A 21,628-nucleotide genomic window follows, 5' to 3' on the forward strand; every position below is an offset into this window, starting at 1 on the left:
ACACAATAGATCAATTAACGTTTAGAATAGTGAGGGGACATTAGCACTTCAATAACCTGTTAGAGGAATGAATCACACATGAAATTCCTTTCTACCTCTAACACACATGGCTAGCAGGGAGCATTAAACTGAGACATATAGGCAAATGCATCACAATTGTCACTTAATTTTTTCTTTGTCATTTTTTCTTTGTCATTTCTCACACCTTTGGAGTGGATATCACTAGCCTTTGTAGCACAAGGATTTTATTAAGGTGCACTATTTTATTATATTTTTTTGGATCACTTGGAACTGCGTTTTTATCGCAGCTGCTAAAGCAATCTAATTCATCTATTTTTACGTAATCGCATAGCTATTTACACACACATTTTGGATATCACCAGCATTTTCCTTTACTTTCTGTACTAGAATTTCAAAATTAGTTTTTATTAAAATGCACCAATTTACCTGTATTTGATTATATGTCACTGCGTTTTTCACTATTAAGTACAGGCGCCTGTAACACAATTTACCACATCAGTACTGCACTTTAAAAGCTAGCGCCATTCCTACTTCTATCCTCTCTCAAATCATTATCTCACCTAGGTGAAATAAATCAGGTAGGGGCAGCTGCTTAAATTAATTAAGGGCATAAAAACTCTATACTCACTCACAGGCAATATTTGGTCCTATTGCGCGGATTCATTTTTACTTTCAGGACTTAGACATAAGCATTGTACAACACCAGGGAGGAACTTTCTAGTCTTCTAAAGACCCGTATACGACCCCAGATGAGTTTGGGAGCCTGCTGGCTAGGGCTCTTTGGCGCCAACGTACGTTGGGACATGTCCACAAACTCCACACCATCTCAGGTTCCCTTGGTCGTACTATCCTCTAAAATGGCAGAAGCTTTCCAGCCTTTTTATGCTCAACGTAACCAGCTCCCTGATACACTCGCTGGTTCCAAGCCTACCCAGAAAGTAGAGCTTCTTTCGCAATATCTGGATGAGGCGCAGTCTCCTCGGCTTACGGCCCAAATCAGTAAGCAATTGGATGAACCTATCACTCTGACAGAGATAGCGTTGGTTATGAAGGAATTACCTAAGGGAAAGAGTCCAGGTCCCGATGGGTTCACTAATGCCTACTATCTCGGATTTGCGTGCTCGGTTACAAACCTCCTTTTCCTTCAAATGGTGTCATACCTCCCTAAAATATTTGGAGATGCGCCTCCCAGCCCAATGCTCACAATTATATACTAGTAACTATGCTCCCTTGCTCTCCCCAATCAGAACAGACTTGCTAAGGCGGGACAGTACCACTTTCTCGTGGATGAGCCGAGTCAGTATATTAAAGCATACGTATATGTGGCGCTCACTTAATGAGCAATAACATCAAATTAATCTTCAATTGATCATAAAGTGCAAAATACAAAAGTGAGAGTGCAGTAAATAAACATCCAATAACGTAATCTTCACACACCATAAAGGTGCTACAGTATTTAAAGTGACAATGCAACATATAAATAAAGTGCTCAATCAGAAAAAGTTAATGAATCAAAGTGCTTGAAAGGAAGATCGAATCCAATAAATCCAGATTATATGCAACTTCCACCATCCGTAGTGCGCCAGTGGTTTGCTCCAGCCTCTCACCTCAGATAAAGACCCCTACAGGTCTAGTTGGACTTGTGTGATATGTGACTCAAAGATCCAAGCAATGAATTCCTACTCCTGGTACCTCCAATCAGACAGGTAAAAGATTTCCACGGATACCACTGATATCTTAGGCAGGTCCTCACTTCCCTCCATATACCGTTCACATGCAACATAAAGGAATCTACGTGGTGTAGTAATTCAATATATTGGTTTATTAAAAAGGCAGTAAATGTACAGTTAAAAATCACGACAAACGGCGTCACATAGTAGACCGGAAGTACTACTATATGTGAAGCCGTTTGTCATGATTTTAAACTGTAAGTTTACTGCTTTTTTAATAAGCAAATATATTGGATTACTACACAATGGAGATTCCTTTATGTATCCTAGTATTCGTGGAAATCTTTTACCTGTTGATTGGATGTCCTAGGAGTAGGAATTCATTGATTGGATTGTATAGTCCAGGAGGGGGCGCTGCCCCCCCCCTTTCCTGATCTGCCGGGCTGCATGTTTGGATAAGGCCACGCCATTTTTTTTTTTTTGCCATGGTTCCCCCTCAAGACTGAAGGGTCTGGTATGGTCTTGGCAGGGAACCCATGCCATTTTTTATTACATTTTGGCGTAGGGTTTCCTTTCAAGATCCACACCAAATTCAAAGGGCCTTGTATGGATCTTGGGGGGGCCCCAAGCCGTTTTCTTTTTTTAAATTTTGGCGTGGGATCCCCTTCAAGATCTTCAAAGCACAAATCTGACCTGGATGCAACTTCAAATCAATGGGCTGAAAACGCAGCTTAACACAGTATCTTACAGTTACAAGCATTTGAAATGCTGGTAAACTACAGTCCTGAACGCGATATATCTGCTTCCAAAAAAACGCCTGAGTGTACATGTACACATAAGATAGCATTGATGAGAGTTCTGGGGCTGCTGAAAAAAATGCCCAACTGCTCCTATACGTAAGTTTAGCAGCTGCAGTGTACATGAAGCCGAATCCTTGCACACTGCTGCCTGAAAAAAAATAAGTTTTCAGGCATACAATTTTTTTTTTACTGATCTAAAATGCTTGTGCCAAGTGCTGTGCATTGATCAGTTTTAAAAAAAATTGCATTGCCGGTCAGTAAATATGTGCAAATACGGGCAAATGCATGCGTGCAAAATAGGATTTTTATAACAGCTTACCTGTAAAATCCTTTTCTTGGAGTACATCACAGGACACAGAGCTGCATATTCATTACTATGTGGGTTATAGAGTCTACCTTCAGGTGATGGACACTGGTGTAATCAATTAAACAGGAAGTTCCCTCCCTATATAACCCCTCCCCTACTGGGAGTTCCTCAGTTTTTGTAGCAAAGCAATAAGTGTCCCAATATCCCCAAACAAGAGGGGTGGGAGCTCTGTGTCCCGTGATGTACTCCAAGAAAAGGATTTTACAGGTAAGCTGTTATAAAAATCATATTTTCTTTATCGTACATCACGGGACACAGAGCTGCATATTCATTACTATGTGGGATGTCCCAAAGCAATGCTTACTGAGGGGAGGGAGACACCAACAACGCAGACCGCCATCAGACGTGAGGACCTATAATGCTGCCTGCAGCATACTGCGCCAAAAAGCTGCATCCTCTTGCCGTCTTATGTTCACCTGATAGGAGTTAGTGAACGTAAGCACAGATGACCAAGTTGTGGCCTTGAAAATCTGCGTCATAAAGGCTTGGAAATGCATTGCGCATAAAGCGCTTACCATCCTGGTAGGGAGCACCCCCACAAAAAAACAGGGGGAATCCTACTCTAACCACAAGCCTGAATAATAACCTGATGAATCAACCTTAAAAACAGTTGATTTTAGACGCTGCCTGCCCTTTCCTGGGGCCTCCTGGTAGCGCAACAACATCAGTTTTCCGTATCCGAGCAGCCGCTTCAGATAGGCCTAGACCCTTCTTACTCCAACGAGAGAGAGAGTGTAACCATTTTAATAGCTGACCTGAACACTGCCTGCCCATCTAGGGTCTTCTGGCAGCCCAATAAAAACGTCAGCTTTCTATATCTGAAACCTTCAGATAGGTATTTAACTGCTCTCATCTCAATTGAGAGAAAAGCAATAACCTTTCCTTCCGTGAAACAAGGTTTTGAAAAAAGGGAAGGTAAGAATATCTAGATTCAAATGAATACTAGATCCTTCTAGTAAATAAGGTTGGGTGAGGATGAAAATCACTCTACTTGTAAGAATAATTGAGTATGGCTCTATACCAAGAAAGTTGCCAATACTGAAACTCTTGGAGGCTACCACAACCAAGAACACCAATTCCCTTGTTAAAGGATGAAGGGAAATATGGTGCATCGGCCCAAGGAGCTGACCCTGTAAGCCGACAAAACTAGAGCCAATCCTCTGAGCACAAGGGCGACCTAACTGGTGGACTTATACAAGGGGTGACGTGCATAACAGCCCGGACCAAAGAGTGTGAAGTAATCGACCTTTGGAAGCAAGGCCGAGATCGGATCCTTGATATAACTTAAGGCTAGCTCCGTCTCCTTTCCAAATGTAGGAAGGCAGGAATTTTACCTTTGACAAACTTCCACGGATGCCACCATCTGGTTTCACACCAGGAACATGGGCCTTCCAGACCGTAGGCTATCTGGTCCTGGAGGCCAGCTCTCTTGTATGAATCAAGGGAATTGCCGCTGATTCTGAAAGCCCCGATCCTCGAGAATGTGGTCTATAATAGCCAGACCCTTAATTCACCTGTTGCAAGGCAGAATGTAATACCCCCTGCAAAGTAGGCCTGGACAAGATGTAAGGGACTGTGGGTCCTCTACTACCACCCTTACTGTTCCTGCACCGAGAGGTCGTCAGGGTTATGCCGGAGTAATCAGGCCAGCTTCCGTTCTCCTCTAAATGTTGCATAGAAGCCACAAAAGTCGCGGCACTGGGGGGAGAGACACAACCAGTGACAACTGGTCCCCCCCCTCGGATTAAAAACACATCTGCCCCGCATGCGGGTGGATCCTTTATCCTTGACCCCAAGCCTGTACGCCAATACATCTTATGTACAGGGTACTATTTCTGTGACATTTGGTCAGGAAAACAGTCGGGGTGTAGAGGTCATTCTCCCGGAGACACTTGTTGACGGCTCCAGCGAATCGCCTGCCAATTCTGCATTTCATGAAATGACGAATGCCAATAGGCAAGGCACAAGCTCCTCCTTGGTAAATTAAGTAAATCACTAGTATGGCATAGTCTGATTGTACTCTGACAGAACCAACCTGCCACCTGAACGTTCAGGCCCCTAAGCCAGATGCTCCATCGGTAGCTCTAGCTGACAGATAAGGCTCCCTTGGAGCTTGACTACTTCCCCTGGGCCATGGTCTCTTCCTGACCTGGCAAACCCTTTTAGTTAAGAATCACCAAGAGGAATTCCAGCATATCTCTGGGACCGGCTTCTTTGGATAATGCTAGGTCAAGATCCACTCTTTCTAGGCCGACAAAATACTGTTTATAACAGCCCTGAATAAAAGTTAGTATAGGGAACTGTCTTGAATGAAGCCAGCATCTTCCCTATTGCCTTAATCAAAAGGCCAAAAGTAAGGAACTGTTCCTTGCCGTGACCCCATAGACCAGTTTTCTTATAGCGATGGTCTTGTCTGAGGCCAAAACTCTCCTTTTTGGACTGTGCCAAACATACCCAGCTTCTTGTCAAATGAAAGAATGTATCTTTAGAGTTCCAGATACTTGACCATGCTGGACACCCTTAGGTCCAGCCATGCTACTGACTGACCCATCAGCAGGAGTTTGCTTCGGTATGCCATTACTGCTATACCCTGGGCCTACAGACCTGCTAGAGGCGGGCCCTAGCACCCTGACAACCCAGGCACGGAGGCTAACCCAAAAGGGCAAGACCACCAACTGGAGATAGTGCTGTTCCCCTGCGAAACGCAGACAACCTCTGCAGACCCAAGTAAATAAACACATATGCAACTGGCTCCCCATGTGTGTATGTGGCAAGTGTTAAAGCCATATGCCTCAATGGAAGTGTGTGTACATGGCAGCGTGTGTTCCTGGAAGCATGAATTCATATAAATATGTTTTAAGAAAAACATGCATATAGCATGTGTGCTCTGGAACAAGCATCTTGCAAGCAAGCATGCGATATAAACGTGTTATGCAACAATGTGCAACATGAACCCATGCAGACACGTATTTCTATGCAAACACAAGGAATCCTGTATTGCTTAATTAGGCCGCCATGTACAACTTTAAAGTAATCATGCATCCTTATGCGATTCAGCATCTTCCATGCGATCAACATCTTATGCATTTTAAGCACTACTGTGCGGACAAGAACCCTTGTGTGACCAAGGACTCTTGTGTGACCAAGCACCCCTGTGCGATCCAGCATCCTTATGCACTCAAGCATCTTAATGCGACTTTAGGCATTTCTGTGAAACAAGCCTCTCTATGTGATCAAGTATCCTTGGGTAATCCAGGACGCTGTTGATCCGACAACCATGTGTGATCCAGCTTATTTTTGCATTCAAGCATCTTTAAGCGATCTTTAGGCATTCTTGTAGAAACAAGCCTCTCTGTGCGACCAAAATATCCTCGAGTAATCAAGGACTTGGGTGATCGGGTAATCATGTGTGATTCAGCATTTTTATGCCTTCAAGCCTCTTTATGCGATTCTAGGCATTTCTGTGGAAACAAGCCTCTTTGTGTGACCAAATATCCTTGGGGAATCAAGGGCTTGGGTGATCAGGTAATCATGTGTGATTCCAGCATTTTTATGCCTTCGAGCCTCTTTATGCGATTCTAGGCATTTCTGTGGAAACAAGCCTCTTTGTGTGACAAAATATCCTTGGGGAATCAAGGACTTGGGTGATCAGGTAATCATGTGTGATTCCAGCATTTTTATGCATACAAGCATCTTTATGCGAACTTAGGCACTTCTGTGGAAACAAGCCTCTCTGTGTGACCAAATATCCTTGGGTAATCCAGGACGCAGATGATCAGGTAACCATGTGTGATGCAGCATCTTTTTTGCATCCAAGCAACTTTATGCGATTTTAGGCATTTCTGTGGAAACAAACCACTTCTGTGTGACCAAACATCCTTGGGTAATCAAGGATTTGGGTGATCAGGTAACCATGTGTGTGTGATCCAGCATTTTTATACATACAAACGTCTTTATGCGATTTTAGGCCTTTCTGTGGAAACAAGTCTCTCTGTGTGACCCAATATCCTTGGGTAATCCAGGACTTGAGTGATCAGGTAACTAGCATCTTTATGCACTCAAGCATTTCTATGCAACTCTAACAAACATGCAACACCATACAGACAGAAACATGTATCCTTATGCGATCCACAATAAAACATGCTTTGTTACTTGTTTTTATCCCACATGCATTCCAAACTCATGTATCTTATGCAACATGTGGACTGGTAAAAAGGAAGTTATCCTCTGTAGATGTGCGTTTCCTCAATTAAGAGACGTTAGCAATGTGTACCAGCAACTGTGCATCCCTCAGATGTGCATTTGGTTAGCCTGAAGCCGACACCAGGCTGATGACCATATGGAGGTCTTACTAGCCACCTATAGGAAAACCTCTCTTTACACTCTAAGGAGAAGATAGAGGCTTTGGCCGAGTAGGCAGAGGGAAATTATATGCAGCATGAATCTCTGAAAAGACTGCAGGTGCAATCAGAACCTGTAGAGCTATTGATAGCTTCTCCTCGTTAGGCTGCAGCTCCTGTCTCCTGTCCTCTGACAGTGAACCTTCATCCCCAGCTCTTCTAATCCCTTTGTTTAAGGATTAAAGCAGGAAAAGGGACACACCCTGCTTTTTTTTTTTTTTTTTTCTCTTTTTTTTTTTTTTTTGCTTCTTGTGAGGATGCTGCGAACATAGCAGTTAACCTCTTGTAGAACAACAAATGTGATGCAAAAAACAAAACACATGCAGAGTGGCTGCAATGTTGGGGGAGGCTGCATTGATTGCCTGACAGGTCTGATGGCTCAATCTGTGAGCTGTCTCTACAGGGGAGAATAAGGGGCCACCAGGTTCAGGTGGCGATTCCTTTTTATATTCCTACCCCTGACCTTATTCAATGGGGAGACCAAAGTCCTAAGCTAAAAGCAGAGGAGCTTAACCCAGGTGCATCAACAGCTGAACATAGTCTGGCAGCAACAATGCCTGCTAATCTGCACAGCTAGATGCGGAGTAGGCGTCTTAGATGAATCTGTATCCAACTCACACAAGGTGCTTGCGTTTGTGTCCCCCTAGCTTTACAGAGCTCTGACGTCTGGGCCTTTTTGAAGAGCCCTCTCTGCGACTGCACTGAGCCGGTGAGCACGTGCGACATGGTAGAGCCTGAAGCTGAGGAAGTGGGACGCACAATAGACCAGCTAACACTTAAGCTTCCGTCTTTGGAAAGCATGGTAAGCGAAAACATCAGGCATGTCTTTTACTGCCCATAGTAGTGGAAAAACAGATAAGACTTGCAGCTACTCATGGAAGACAATGCTTTGCATAGGATTAAGGGCATTTTTTTTTTTTTTTTTTATGTACCAGCCCCTTCAAGGGGAGATATATTGGTACTACAGACATCCTGTCTGAACAGACATAGTGGCCCAGGCTACATGCCGGCTAGGGGAGGTATATGGGTGCCCTGAGCCATCCCGTCTCAAAAGACATTGTGGTTTACATTGCCCATGCATAAAAACATAATATAGGCGAGACCCATAGTCCCCTACAGAAGACCTACTGTCGAACCAAGTCCCGTAGGTCCCTCTCTTACCTTTCCACGCTGCAGGGTATTGCCAAGCAAGAGGCCCAATCTTCCCCCTTCACCGTGGGTATAGTCCTAGACCTTCAGGGACCGGGGTCCATGGCAGGAACACCACACCCCTGGACCTATATAGCACCCTGGCAGCAGAAAAAACATTTGGTCCTTAGAAGGCACAAAGTTCTGGAACCCAGGATCCAGCCCTCCGCAGAGAGGCATTATAGGCTAAACCTCGTTCTTCGTACCAAAGCCCGGGTACCGACCACTTTGGCTATGAAGCACCTTGGACGGATCCGGATTTATGGAGGCTTTTTACATCCAGCATGGATCCCTCCAGTGGAGCTCCTAAGAGCACATGTTAACTCGTGACCAACACCTTAGACACTGATGAAAAAACTGAGGAACTCCCAGTAGGGGAGGGGTTATATAGGGAGGGAACTTCCTGTTTAATTGATTACACCAGTGTCCATCACCTGAAGGTAGACTCTATAACCCACATAGTAATGAATATGCAGCTCTGTGTCCCGTGATGTACGATAAAGAAATATGTCCAACATAAGTGCCTGAAATTACATTCAAAAATGCTGATCTTCAAACATCAGTACCGTGTGTAAAAGGCCTTAGCCTTAGCGGATCTTTACTGCATCGAACACCACAAACAAATAACAATATTTCATACATTTTTTATATTCATAGCAAACTCCCCCATCCATGTCTCTGTGCTTTATTTTGTTGATAAATCACTTTGAACCCCATATCTCCCCGCCCCCTAGCATTTCTGGCCAGCTTCATCTTGAGTAAGGGCAAACGATTCATGGAACATTTACTTCCTGGAATCCATCTGCTCTTAGTTCAAGCATGCAGGAGAGTGTGCTTAGCTGAGAAAACCCCTCCTGAAGACTCCTGGGATGTATGACATAATTTACTTTAACAAGAAACCAGAATGTAACTGAAGAGATGTAAAAAAAAAAAAAAAAAGTTTAAAACAAGCAAATATGATATACTTTCCTATCTAATTACTAATGCTAGCAGCATGAGGATTACAATCAATTAATGTTGATTGGGAGAGTGAAGTTCCATTTTTCACTGGCCATAGCCGCTTAGTTCTTGTTTGATATGCCAGGGGGGTGAAAGTGGAAGAGGAAGCAGGGTGGATGGTCCCTACTGAATTTTGATCAGTGTATTGCTAGCTTCAAGTGGAACTTTAGGCAGAAAATTAGGTCCTTATAGATCACTTTAGGCTGGCCCCTTTTGCAGGTATGGCTATGTAGATCATTTAAAAAAAGTAGTGCACAGTCTCACCCCGCTATGCACATACTCAGTTGCTCTCTATTCTTGGCACCGTGCCTAAAATGAGAGACACTAGAGGCAGATCAGCTTCTAGAGTCAGAATTTACTGTTGCTGAAGGGGGAAGAAACTAACAGGAATCACACAGACGGTGCGGAGGGATTACAGATTAGGAAGGGAGAAAAGAAAAACAGGAGAGGTGACAGGACAAACTCTGCTGCCAGGAAGTCACAAAAGAGTTAAACTTACAGGGATCCTATTTTATCTTACTTCTCCGATTCTCTCTCCTTTCTGCCTGGCAGTCAGTGAAATTCAGAACAGTAAAGATTCTGTCAGTCTTCCTCAACAACTGAGACAAGACATACAATAAAGGCTGGAAATGTACATATTCTAATTACAGAAAGTGACAAACATTTTGAGACCAAGGATAGGGAGAGAGGTTTCCAATAAGGAGGCGACTCTGGGCTTCAGCAAAATGGAGGCATCCAGCAAGAAGAAGCAGGAGCAATGCTGGAGGAAATTTACAGCACACACCAATTTTGGTAGCCAAAAAAATAAAGTGGAATGTATGTTCTTTTGTTAATGTTTTTTAATTGTTATCAAACCGTTATGGCAAAATATCTTCTTTAACCGTTATAATTAAAATAATGTATTAAATGTAACCGTTTTAGAAAACTGTTAAGACAGTGGGTTTAGTTCCGCTTTAAATCAAGATAGTAGAATACCTCTATAAACATCAACCAAAATGAGAGTCTCTCTGCCATACTAGCTAAATCAAAAGTTCATTGGGGAATAAATTTAGACAGACTAAAAGCATACAATGAAAATCTTACCAACTCTGAAATTCTTCTCGGCTCCACTCAAACTTGTGATCTGGGTGCCTGAACTTTTGAGTTTTGGGAAGCAGGATATTAAAATCTGCATTAGGAGTGGTGATCACTGCTGCTTTAGGGGCCATGAAGCCAAACAGGACATCCACTAGTTTATCTAAGTCATCAACTTCCAAATGTTCAATCCTTAAAATAAAAATAATGAATGTTTTCCAAAGTTTACTACTAAAAAATATTCTTAGAGTTTCATCAGTAATCTGTTGAATACACAGTCTACAGTGTAAATTCCATCTCCACAAAGGTGTAGTGAGATTTCTGAAACCATGAACACGTCTTAAACGCTTTTCCTCCTGGCAGCAGCCTCTTGGCAAAAAAAACAATGGATGCATATAAATGTGCGTACATACGTTTATGAGCATCAAGTGCTTGGCTGTTAATTAACGGGCAGATTAATAATTTATTTCAGCCATTGAAATTATATTCAAGGATTGACCAAGTCAAAAAATTAGGAGAGGAGAGGAGGGGCGTTTTTCCCCGTAGAGTATGCAAATTAGCTAGATACGCGAATTCCCGAACGTACGCGCGGTCGACGCAGTGAAGTTACGACGTTTACCTTAGGTTTGCGCGGCGTAAAGTTGCCCCTGCTAAATGAGGGGCAACCAATGTTAAGTATGGCCGTCGTTCCCGCGTCCAAAATTTTAAATTTACGTTGTTTGTGTAAGTCGTCTGTGAATGGGGCTGGACGCCATTTACGTTCACGTCGAAACCAATGACGTCCTTGCGACGTCATTTGGAGCAATGCACCCTGGGATATTTTCCGGACGGCGCATGCGCAGTACGTTCGACGCGGAAACACGCTTAATTTGAACGCTCCACGCCCCCTACCCGGCTAATTTGAATTAGGCGGGCTTGCGCCGGGTGATTTACGCTACGCCGCCGCAACTTTACAGGCAAGTGCTTTGTGAATAAAGCACTTGCCTGTAAAACTTGCGGCGGCGTAACGTAAATGACATACGTTACACCGCCGCAGAGGTACGCCGGATCTACGAGAATCTGGCCCTCCATGTGTAGGTGCTAGTAAACTTGTGGCTCAGGGTGTGGGAGAACTTGACCAAACTGGTATCTTGTAGTCATGTATAAGTATTTGGATATAAATCCACATACAGCAGTAAGTGGTCACAAATTCCCACTATAAGCGTGTTCAATACAGTATCAATAGTGCCTAAAAATGGCCCATGGATACCAGACCAAATTATTAAATGGGTAAGTAGACAGTCCCTTTGAATATAGAGGTGAATGGAATATCTGAATGCTTAAATACTGCACTTACCACACAGGGGGGACCTTTTGTTGGGGCTCAAGTTGGTATTGCCGCATACATAGGGGAAAAGTGTGCCCCCCCTTTGGTGCTACACCCCTGTGTACAGCTTTCCTAGCTGTGTGTGGCCATTGAAATTATGCTCATGCGCTTGATGGGCCTAGTGTTAATGCAGGTTTACACACGTTTATACACGTCAAGTGTTTTTTCTGCCTAAACGCTGCTGCTCTGGCACAAGTTGGCAGTGTTTTTTTTTTTCTGCCTCTAAACGGCTATGTGTGCATGGACAAATTGGAAGAGAATCAAAACTGTCATTTGCCTCCTCCAACACATGTAAAAACAAAAAAACAAAAACAAAACAACTTACAGCTCGACACATGATATCAGGTCAAACCCAAGAAGAGCAGGGTCCTTTTCACACACAGAGCCCTTGTATAATATTAGAGTTAATGGCCTTTCCATGGGTTCCAGGTAATGGGTAGGAAGGGGAGTAAGAGTATGCCTAAAAATAATACAGAAATATTTATTCATTAAGAGCTGTTAAAGCAGAGTTCCAAACTTTTGTTTATTGAAAGTCAGCAGCTACAAAAAGTGCTGACTTTTAATAAACAGACACTTACCTGTTCCACGGTCCAGCGATGTGGCTGCCTGGAGCATTGCTCCTCTCCTTGGCGCCACCATTGCCACTCTGGGCACCCGGCCCTGACAGCTTTCGGCTTCACGGCTGGGCACACACTGCGCATGCGTGAGTCGCGGTGCGCTCTCGGAGTGGACAGGCGATCTCCTGGGACCTGTCACATGTCCCAGGAGATCGCCTAGAGGGAGGTGCCGCCTAGAAGCAGAGGAGCGTCACCTAGGCAGCCTGTAGGTGGCAGTGGCACATGAAGTCCCACTCCTAAGGAAGCCCCCACCAAAAATAATTACATGCCAAATGTGGCATGTAAGGGAGTGATGAGTGCTTAAAGTGGAAGTCACTTTTGGGTGGAACATCCTGTGCTCAGTTTTGTAATATACTGTGATAGAGCTGCACGATTCTGGGAAAAATGAAAATCACAATTTTTTTGCTTAGAATAAAGATCACAATTCTCTCACGATTCTTGTGGTGCAACATCATCTTCACATTATACAAAAAAATTGGCTAACTTTACCGTTTAATGAATTTAAAAAAACAAAAGTGTATTTTTTTCCCCAAAAAAAAATGCATTTGAAAGACCGCTGCGCAAATACAGTGTGACATGAAATATTGCAACAACCACCATTTTATTCTCTAGGGTCTCTGCTAAAAAAAAAAAAAAAAAATCTAAGTAATTTTCTAGCAAAACATTTTTTGTACTCACCATAAAATCCTTTTCTCTGAAGTCCATGGACAGACACCGCTTCCTTATACTCTTGACTGTAGGGTTATGTTCCGTCTATTAGGAGAGGACTATGCAGACATGTAAATGGTTAAAACATTTAAAACTTTAGCAAAGCTGAAACAGCCCCGCCCAGGGGGCGGTCCCTTTGGTCATAACCCCTCTCATTGCACTGAGCAGCTCAGTTCGTCAAAAAGCAAACAAACTAGGGTTGTCCCGATACCACTTTTTTAGGACCGAGTACAAGTACCGATACTTTCTTTCATGTACTCACCGATACCGAATACCAATACTTTTTTTTAAATGCAGCTTTGTGTCTCCCCCCAAATGCAGCTTTGTGTCTCCCCCAAATGCAGCCGTGTGTCTCCCAAATTCAGCTTTGTGTCTCCCCCCCAAATGCAGCCGTCTGTCTCCCAAATTCAGATTTGTCTGTGTCTCCCCCCAAATGCAGCCTTGTGTAGGTCTCTTCCCCCCCCCCCGCCATCTAGTTGTTTGGCGCTCAGGGAACAAAACAGCTTTCATTTGAATAGCTGTGTGTTCCCCGCCGCGCCTCGTCATATATAGCCCCTCCCCCTTGTCCAGGCACTTTGATAGACAGATCACCCGTCCAATCCTGGGTGATCTGTCTATCAAAGTGCCTAGACAAGGGGGAGGGGTTATGATGGCGCGCGGCGGGGAACACACAGCTATTCAAATGAAAGCCGTTATGTTCCCTGAGTGCCGAACAACTAGACGGCGGCAACGGCAGCAGCTCTCCTCCAGTGGCGGAGACCCGAGGACTGCTCTGCTCTCCGCCTTCCTCTCCGCCCCCTCAGTCTCCTCTCCGACCGCTCCCCACCCCCTCTCAGAGAAAAAAAAAAAAAAAATATCGGGGGAAGCATCGGGAGCATTTGCGCAAATACAAGTATTCGCACAAATGCTCAGTATCGGTCTCGATACCGATACTAGTATCGGTATCGGGACAACCCTAGTACAAACTCAAAAAAAAGGAGTGGGTGCTGTGTCCGTCCATGGACTTCAGAGAAAAGGATTTTACGGTGAGTACAAAAATCCTATTTTCTCTTTCGTCCATGGACGGACACAGCTTCCTTATACTCCTGACTGTAGGGACGTCCCCAAGCAGTGTCAGAAACGAGGGGTGGAGGAGCCACAACATGGCACCGAGTGAGGAATGAGGAGTAGCACGAGGTGGTGAGCTCCTGTAGGCTCCTCCAGGCAGAATATATTTGAGAGCTAAAATTCTCAAACAGGAATGAGCCCACGCCGCACTTAGAAACCATTTGACCTACCTGACTGGGGATCATGTCCGACCGGAGAGTCCGCTCTGCGGGACTGGATGGAGGAAAGCAGGGGACAATTCTCTTGCAAGGGCTCCTGGGAATCAGTGACGGCGGTGCCGAGGGCGCTCATGTGCTACTGAGCGGGGCTGAAGCCGAGACACCGCGTCCATAGCAGGAGGAGCCGGAGATCTGAGTTGGAGCAGAGAGGGGCTTGGTCGGACGGAGCCAGCAACTGGAGGAATGGCAGGTTGTAAAATACATTGAAATGCATGCAATGAGAACTGTTCACAGATGGAGGAGGTGAGGGAAAGCTGGTGGAGAGGAATGCTGGTGGATAAGTACTAAAAGCCACCTAAAATTCTTTAATGAATATAGATCCCTCTGCCTCCTTCTCGGTTTAAAATACAGAGCTATATGTGTCTTATTCTGCATGCCTGTCGGTGTACCCGCTTGTAGATGTGTATACTTGTCTGCACTCCAGTTATAGACATTTGTATGCTGATTTAAGTATTGATATACCTTTCCTATATATTTTTCAAGAGCCATCTGTACATGGGGTCTGTACAATCAAGTGCATATTTTGAAGCTGGGACTGTAATATAAGACCCCAAGTAACAACCTTCATTATCAATTTAAATAAGAACCAATTGCTCCATATGGACTGACAGTATATGTACATGTGAAGGGATATAGGTACATATACTGGTATAGATAGAAGTGCTCCCTTTTTTTTGCACCCGCATGTTCGCAGGAGTTATTACATGGTCCATTTGAACAAACAGAGCAACTGACTTACCCCAAAAAAATAATACAGACTGGACTTTCAAATATATTCATATACCTAAAGTTGAACTTGTATATGCATTTGAGTGTAAGTTGTAATAAAGGGTACCAGTGGAATGTCCACACGCTGTCGTGCAGCTAAGCAACCATCAGGTGGTGGGAAAAGTCAGGCAAACAGGCTTAGAGCCTATTTAACTGTACAGAATATGGACCAAGGAGGTACAATAAAAAGGATATCGGTGCAAGAGGGGATGAAACAGGGCTCCCCGGACCGAAAAGGTGGGGTGAAAGTGGCAGAGCGGGACCCCCTGGCCCAGGGACGTGGAGGGGGTGGACAAGGGAGATGGAATACAACACCCGGCCGAGAGCAATCCCCTTTAAACTCAAAGCAAAGTAGTAGGACACCTGGAGCAGATTCCAGAGGTGCAGGAGGGGTCAATAGGCTCAGTGACCGAGGGGTGGTTACCCCAGATGAGGAGCAAGTAGGGGAAAGTCTGAGCCCCAGAGAAGATGAAAGTACCATTGGAGGAAGGACAAATATAAAATGTAATAATGATCTGGAACCAACTAATAATTGAGGTGCTACTGGGGTAACATTCATAAAGAAACTGCAGTCTATTAACCCCCAAAAGGAAGGTCACAATAAGGATACCACCACTGAAATAACCAGCGGGCAAGTAGAGTTGATAGTGGACTGGGACTTAAGAGAACATATAAAGGCATTACCAACAAAGAATGATATAATGTTACTCATAAGCGCTGTAGAGTCATTGTGTAAACAGGCGGTGGAAGAGATTAGAGAAGAAGTGGGAGCCTTGGGGCACAGAGTGGAAGAATGGGAGATGGATCAAGAGGACACTAGACAGGCAGTGGTCGATATTCAATATATGACAAAAAAACATGAAGTGTTGAATTCTATGTTGGACCAAATGGATAACTATGAGAATCGAGAGCGTAGGCAAAATATACGCATGAGGGGTCTACCGAGGTAGAGCAACAAAATTAACTTCAACCACTAGTTAGTAGGCTATTTCGGTCAATTCTGGGGTCATCTGCACCAGAAAAGATTGAAATAGATAGAGTACATCGTGCGCTCTTTCCAGCTCCTCATAATGTAGAAAGACCAAGGGATGTAATCTGCAGAATGCATAGATATCCCGTAAAAGAAGCTATCATGAGAGTAGCACGAGAGGGGGCTGGAATTGAAATTGCACTATTTCCAGATCTATCACGTAGAACACTGTCGGAGGATTGGCATGGCCAGCCGCTGAGTGGCACTTTGGCGCATGCCCGTGCGCAAACGGCGCGCGTGCATGCGCGGTTCTGCGGGATGGCACGCGTGCGCACACAAGCGCATCCACGTGCACCAATCAGAGTCCTGGCCTGCCTACTTAAACCAGCCCCAGTCTCATGACGGGTTGCTGGTTTGTTGTCAGCTCCTGCCTGTTGATTCTTCCTGTACCTGTGCTTGAATTCATTGGGACCCGGATTGACCCGACGACAATGCTCTCTCTCCTGAACCTGACCCCCGGCTTGTCTCCCTGGATCTGCTGCTGTCTCCAACCCCTGACCTCTGGCTTGTCCTTTGGACCTGTTACCTTCTCCAGCCCCTTGACCCTGGCTTGCATCCCGGACCTGCTTACAGTCTCAGCCTTGAACTTGCTCTCAGTTGTCTGAAACTTCTCCGGTACCTGACCTACGGCCTGTTCCCGTTACTTCCTACCAACTGAGCTCACTGACCAGCACCACCTGATCTACTATCAACTTTCAGCTCTCTGCTGGTAACTGGTGCCTCTTTGCGCCCTTCCCCGCTGTCTCACCTCCAGGGGGCGGAGTGCGCTAGGTCGCAAATGTGAGCCGCTCTCGGCATCTCAGCCTCGGTGAGTACATGCCTGACAGTACAAACCAGCCAGATGTCCGAGGCCGACAGGGCGCGCTCGCCTTTCGAGACCCTCTGCCAGCAGGTCTCCACACTTAAGGAAGCTGTGCAAAAATTGCAGGAAGGATACCTTCAGATTGATGGCCGCCTTCAGCATCTAACCGGATCACCTGCACCCTCAGCTCCAACTGTGGTGCCCGCTACTGGGACTTCGGCCCCTCAGGCCCCTGCAAGCCCGGCTGTAGTACTGACTCATCCCGAGCCCAGAGTCCCTACACCCGAGCGATTTGCAGGCGATCGCAGGAAGTACCGAGCTTTCAAGAAGGCCTGCTCCTTATATCTTGCACTTCAGCCCAGGACTTTCTTTTCAGAGGCCGTGAAAGTGGACTTTGTCATATCCCTCCTTACTGAGGAGCCGCAAGCTTGGGCTCATGGCCTAATGGAGCAAAGAAGCCCAGTGTTGGATTCCATTGACACCTTCTTTGAACATATGGCAAAGCTTTAGGACGATCCGCAACGTACAGCTACGGCTGAGGCTACCCTCCATAGCCAAAATCAAGGAAGGAGACCAGTCAAAGATTATACCGCCGAATTCCGGAAGTGGTCAGCCGATACCGGTTGGAATGAGGCGGCTTTAAAATATCAGTTCCGACAGGGACTTTCGGAAGCTATCAAGGATGAGCTAGCGAGAACTGAAACTCTCGCCACTCTGGAGGACTTGATTCAGTCTGCCACTCAGCTGGACAGGCGTTTACGGGAGCAGCGTTCCAAACTACTCATCCCAACTGCATCCCTCCAAGGTCAGTCCCAGTGCATCCACCTCCCCCAGTTCCATCAGCAATTCCTGTCTCCGATCCGGAGCCTATGCAGCTTGGCCTAGTTCATGCTCCTCTTACCCCCGAAGACAGCGCAGGCGTCAACCCAACCTGTGTCTCTACTGTGGGGGTACTGGCCATTTTCTTCGCAACTGCCCAGTGAGACCCAGTAAGTTTGAATCCAAACCTGCCTGGAACTACTATGTTTCCAGTGCTCCACAGACTTATGTTGTCCTTTTTATCTCCCTACAGCTACCGGAAAGAGTAACCCGCCTACCGGCTATAATTGATTCGGGTGCTTGCAGTTGCTTCTTGGATTCCACCCTTGCTCAGAAGCTACGTTTTCCTCTCCGTTTTAAGGACCATCATCTACAGACACGCTTGGCAGATTATCTCTCCCCCGCTCTGGACTAGTCACGCAGGAGACTAGACCTATTCTTGCCACCACCGACTCTGGACATCAAGAACTCCTACGGCTGGACCTCATCCCTTCTCCTATGTTCCCCATTATTTTGGGCCTCCCTTGGCTACAGGCACATGAACCACATATAAACTGGGTCGAGAAGGAGGTCAGCTTCACATCACCATACTGCTCCCAGCATTGTCTCACACCGGTTGTCGCTTCATGCTCAACCATTACAACTTCACCAGAGCACCTCCAACACGTTCCCTCTGTATATCTGGAGTTTAGAGACGTGTTTGACAAACCGACCGTCTACCTCTTCATCGCCTTATGACTGCCCCATTGATCTCCAGCCAGGCTCTGAAATTCCCTTTGGCCGTATTTTTCCATTGTCGGAAACTGAGTTAAAAGCCCTCAAGGCTTACATTGACGAAAACCTAGAGAAAAACAGTTTATTCGTCCATCTTCCTCTCCCGCGAGGGCAGGAATCTTTTTCGTGGAGAAGAAAGATGAAGCTCTTAGGCCCTGTATAGACTACTGGGAATTGAATAAAATAACCATTAAGAACAGCTTATTTCTGAGCTTTTCCAACGATTCCGGTCAGCTAAAAAAAATCCAAATTTGACCTTCGGGGCGCCTATAACCTCACCCGGATCAGAGTGGGAGATGAGTGGAAGACTGCTTTTAGATCCAGGTTTGGACATTACGAATACCTCGTAATGCCCTTTGGACTCTGCAACGCTCCAGCTACCTTTCAACACCAGTTCAAAGATATTTTTCGTGAACATCTGGATGACTTAGTTGTATACCTGGATGACATCCTCATTTTCTCTGCTTCTGTTGAAGTACACCGGGTACATGTTAAAAAAGTTCTCACCATACTCAGGAACCATAAGCTGTACCTCAAGGCTGAAAAGTGTGACTTCGAGAAAACCACCGTACAATTTCTCAGATTCATCATCTCCACCAGCGGAGTTGCTATGGATCCACAGAAGGTCAAGGCTATTCAAGAATGGCCAGCTCCAGGGGACAAGAAAGGGGTACAACGATTTATTGGGTTTGCCAATTTCTACAGAAGATTTATCACCCGATTCTCTACTATTGTATCGCCCATCACCAAACTTACATGTCAGGGCAACTGATTTTCTTGGTCGCAAGAGGCCCAGGAAGCCTTCTTAAATCTGCATTTACCTCTGCACCCATCTTGCGACACCCAGATCCAGCGTTACCCTTCATATTAAAGGTAGACACCTCCGAGACAGCCACTGGGGCTATCCTATCTCAAAGACGAGGACAAAAGTTTCTGCTACACCCGGTAGCTTTTGCCTCTCGAAAGCTGAGTCCTCCGGAGAGGAATTACGATGTTGGGGATAGAGAGCTACTAGGTATTAAATTTGTCCTGGAGGAGTGGAGATACCTGTTGGAAGGGGCAGTTCACCCCGTCATGATTTTCACCGATCACAAAAATCTGGAGTACCTACGATCAGCAAAACGGTTGAGACCCAGACAAGCCCGTTGGGCTCTTTTCTTTACCAGATTTTACTTTCACATCTCCTACAGACCCGGCTCCAAGAATGGGAAGGCAGATGCTCTCTCCAGGATATTCCCGGAAACCCCTCTTGTAACTGAGCCTAGTACCATCCTGTCCTCTCAAAATTTTATTTTGCTCTCCCAGACTGACCTGCTAACCTCCCTCAAGGCGGCATCCAGGCACTGTTCTGACCAGGAAACTATTTCTTTGGAAAGGCGTGACGAGTTACTCTGGTCCCGAGGCAAAATCTTTGTTCCTCTAAAAACCAGGCATATGGTCCTAAGCACTTTCCATGACCACGAACTGGCAAGTCACTTTGGGACTCGAAAAACTGCAGACCTGGTCTCCCGCTCCTTCTGGTGGCCAAGGTGGAGGCAGGACTGCAAGGCCTACGTCATGTCATGTACCCGTTGCCAGCATAACAAGGGACCAAATACAAAAACTTGGGGGTTATCAAACCATTACCCATTCCTGAACGACTGTGGGCAGAAGTCTCCATGGACTTCATTGTTGATTTGCCTCCTTCTGGGGGCTTTACCACGATTCTGGTAGTGATCGAACGTCTCTCCAAGATCGCACACTTCCTGCCCATGGTGGGTACACCTTCTGCTGCAGACACGGACAGAATTTTCTTTAAAGAGGTAGTCAGGCTCCATGGGGTACCTAAGAGCATTGTCTCAGACAGAGGTGTACAATTCACATCCAAAATCTGGAAGAAACTTTGTAAATCCCTGGAGATCAAGGTTTGCCTCTCATCTGCTTACCATCCTCAAAGCAACGGTCAGACGGAGAGGACGAATCAGACTTTGAAACAATACCTCCGTTGCTTCTGCTCGGTTTCCCAGGATGACTGGTCATCTCTACTACCATCTGCAGAATTTGCTTACAATAATTCCGTCCATTCCACCATCAGTCAAATGCCCTTTTGGTCCAACTTTGGCTTCCACCCTTCATTTCTCCCCAATTCCATCCCCGAGATATCCAGCCATTGAGGATTACATAACTTCTGTCCAGTTGAATTTCCGGAAACTCCAGGAAATGATGCAGCAGGCCCAGGAGGACCACAAGAAGTTTTACGATAGAGGGAAGAAGGAGTGCCCGGCTTTCGAAGCCGGGGAGGAAGTCCGGTTGTCAGCCGCCAACCTTAGATTGCACATTCCCTCACGGAAGTTGGGTCCGACATTCATTGGGCCTTTTTCAAAATTAAGCGGAAGATCAACGCTGTAGCCTTTGAATTAGCTCTGCCTAACTCTTTTAGGATTCACCCTGTTTTCCATGTTTCCCTGCTGAAGCCTGTTGTTCCCAATTCCTTCCCGGGGAGAGAAGAACTTCCACCCTCACCAGTTGAGATTGAGGGAGAGATGGAGTTTGAAGTGGAATCCATCTTGGGTTGCAGGAAAAGAGGGAGGCAACTTCAATACCTGATTAAGTGGAAGGGGTATCCTACGGAGGACAATTCTTGGGAACCCTCGAGAAACTTACATGCTCCACGGTTAATTTGAGCCTTTCACCAGGAACACCCAGAATTGATGTCCAGTTTGGGCGTCCGGAGTCCGCCCCTTGGGGGGGGGCACTGTCAGAGGATTGGCATGGGCAGCCGCCGAGTGGCGCTTCGGCGCATGCCCGTGCGTGAACGGTGCGCACAGGAGCAGATCCACGTGCACCAGAGTCCTGGCCTGCCTACTTAAACCAGCCCCAGTCTCATGACGGTTGCTGGTTTGTTGTCAGCTCCTGCCTGT

At 45.7% G+C, this 21,628-nt stretch overlaps 1 protein-coding gene across 3 annotated transcripts in view; it reads right to left on the minus strand.

The window, feature by feature from the left end:
- The window catches only part of HENMT1 (HEN methyltransferase 1), a 114,726-nt gene that overhangs the window by 40,479 nt on the left and 52,619 nt on the right, over nucleotides 1–21,628 (minus strand). For 2 of the 3 annotated variants that reach the window (XM_040359839.1, XM_040359838.1), the window contains exons 4-5: nucleotides 12,211–12,345; nucleotides 10,529–10,711 (exon numbers count right to left, since the gene is read on the minus strand). In XM_040359839.1, coding sequence (XP_040215773.1) covers nucleotides 10,529–10,711; nucleotides 12,211–12,345 — 318 coding nt within the window. The remainder of the gene's footprint in view (nucleotides 1–10,528; nucleotides 10,712–12,210; nucleotides 12,346–21,628) is intronic. The other variant, XM_040359840.1, reaches the window with a different exon arrangement.

Source organism: Rana temporaria, chromosome 7 (assembly GCF_905171775.1).
Source record: "Rana temporaria chromosome 7, aRanTem1.1, whole genome shotgun sequence".
Taxonomy (NCBI): domain Eukaryota; kingdom Metazoa; phylum Chordata; class Amphibia; order Anura; family Ranidae; genus Rana; species Rana temporaria.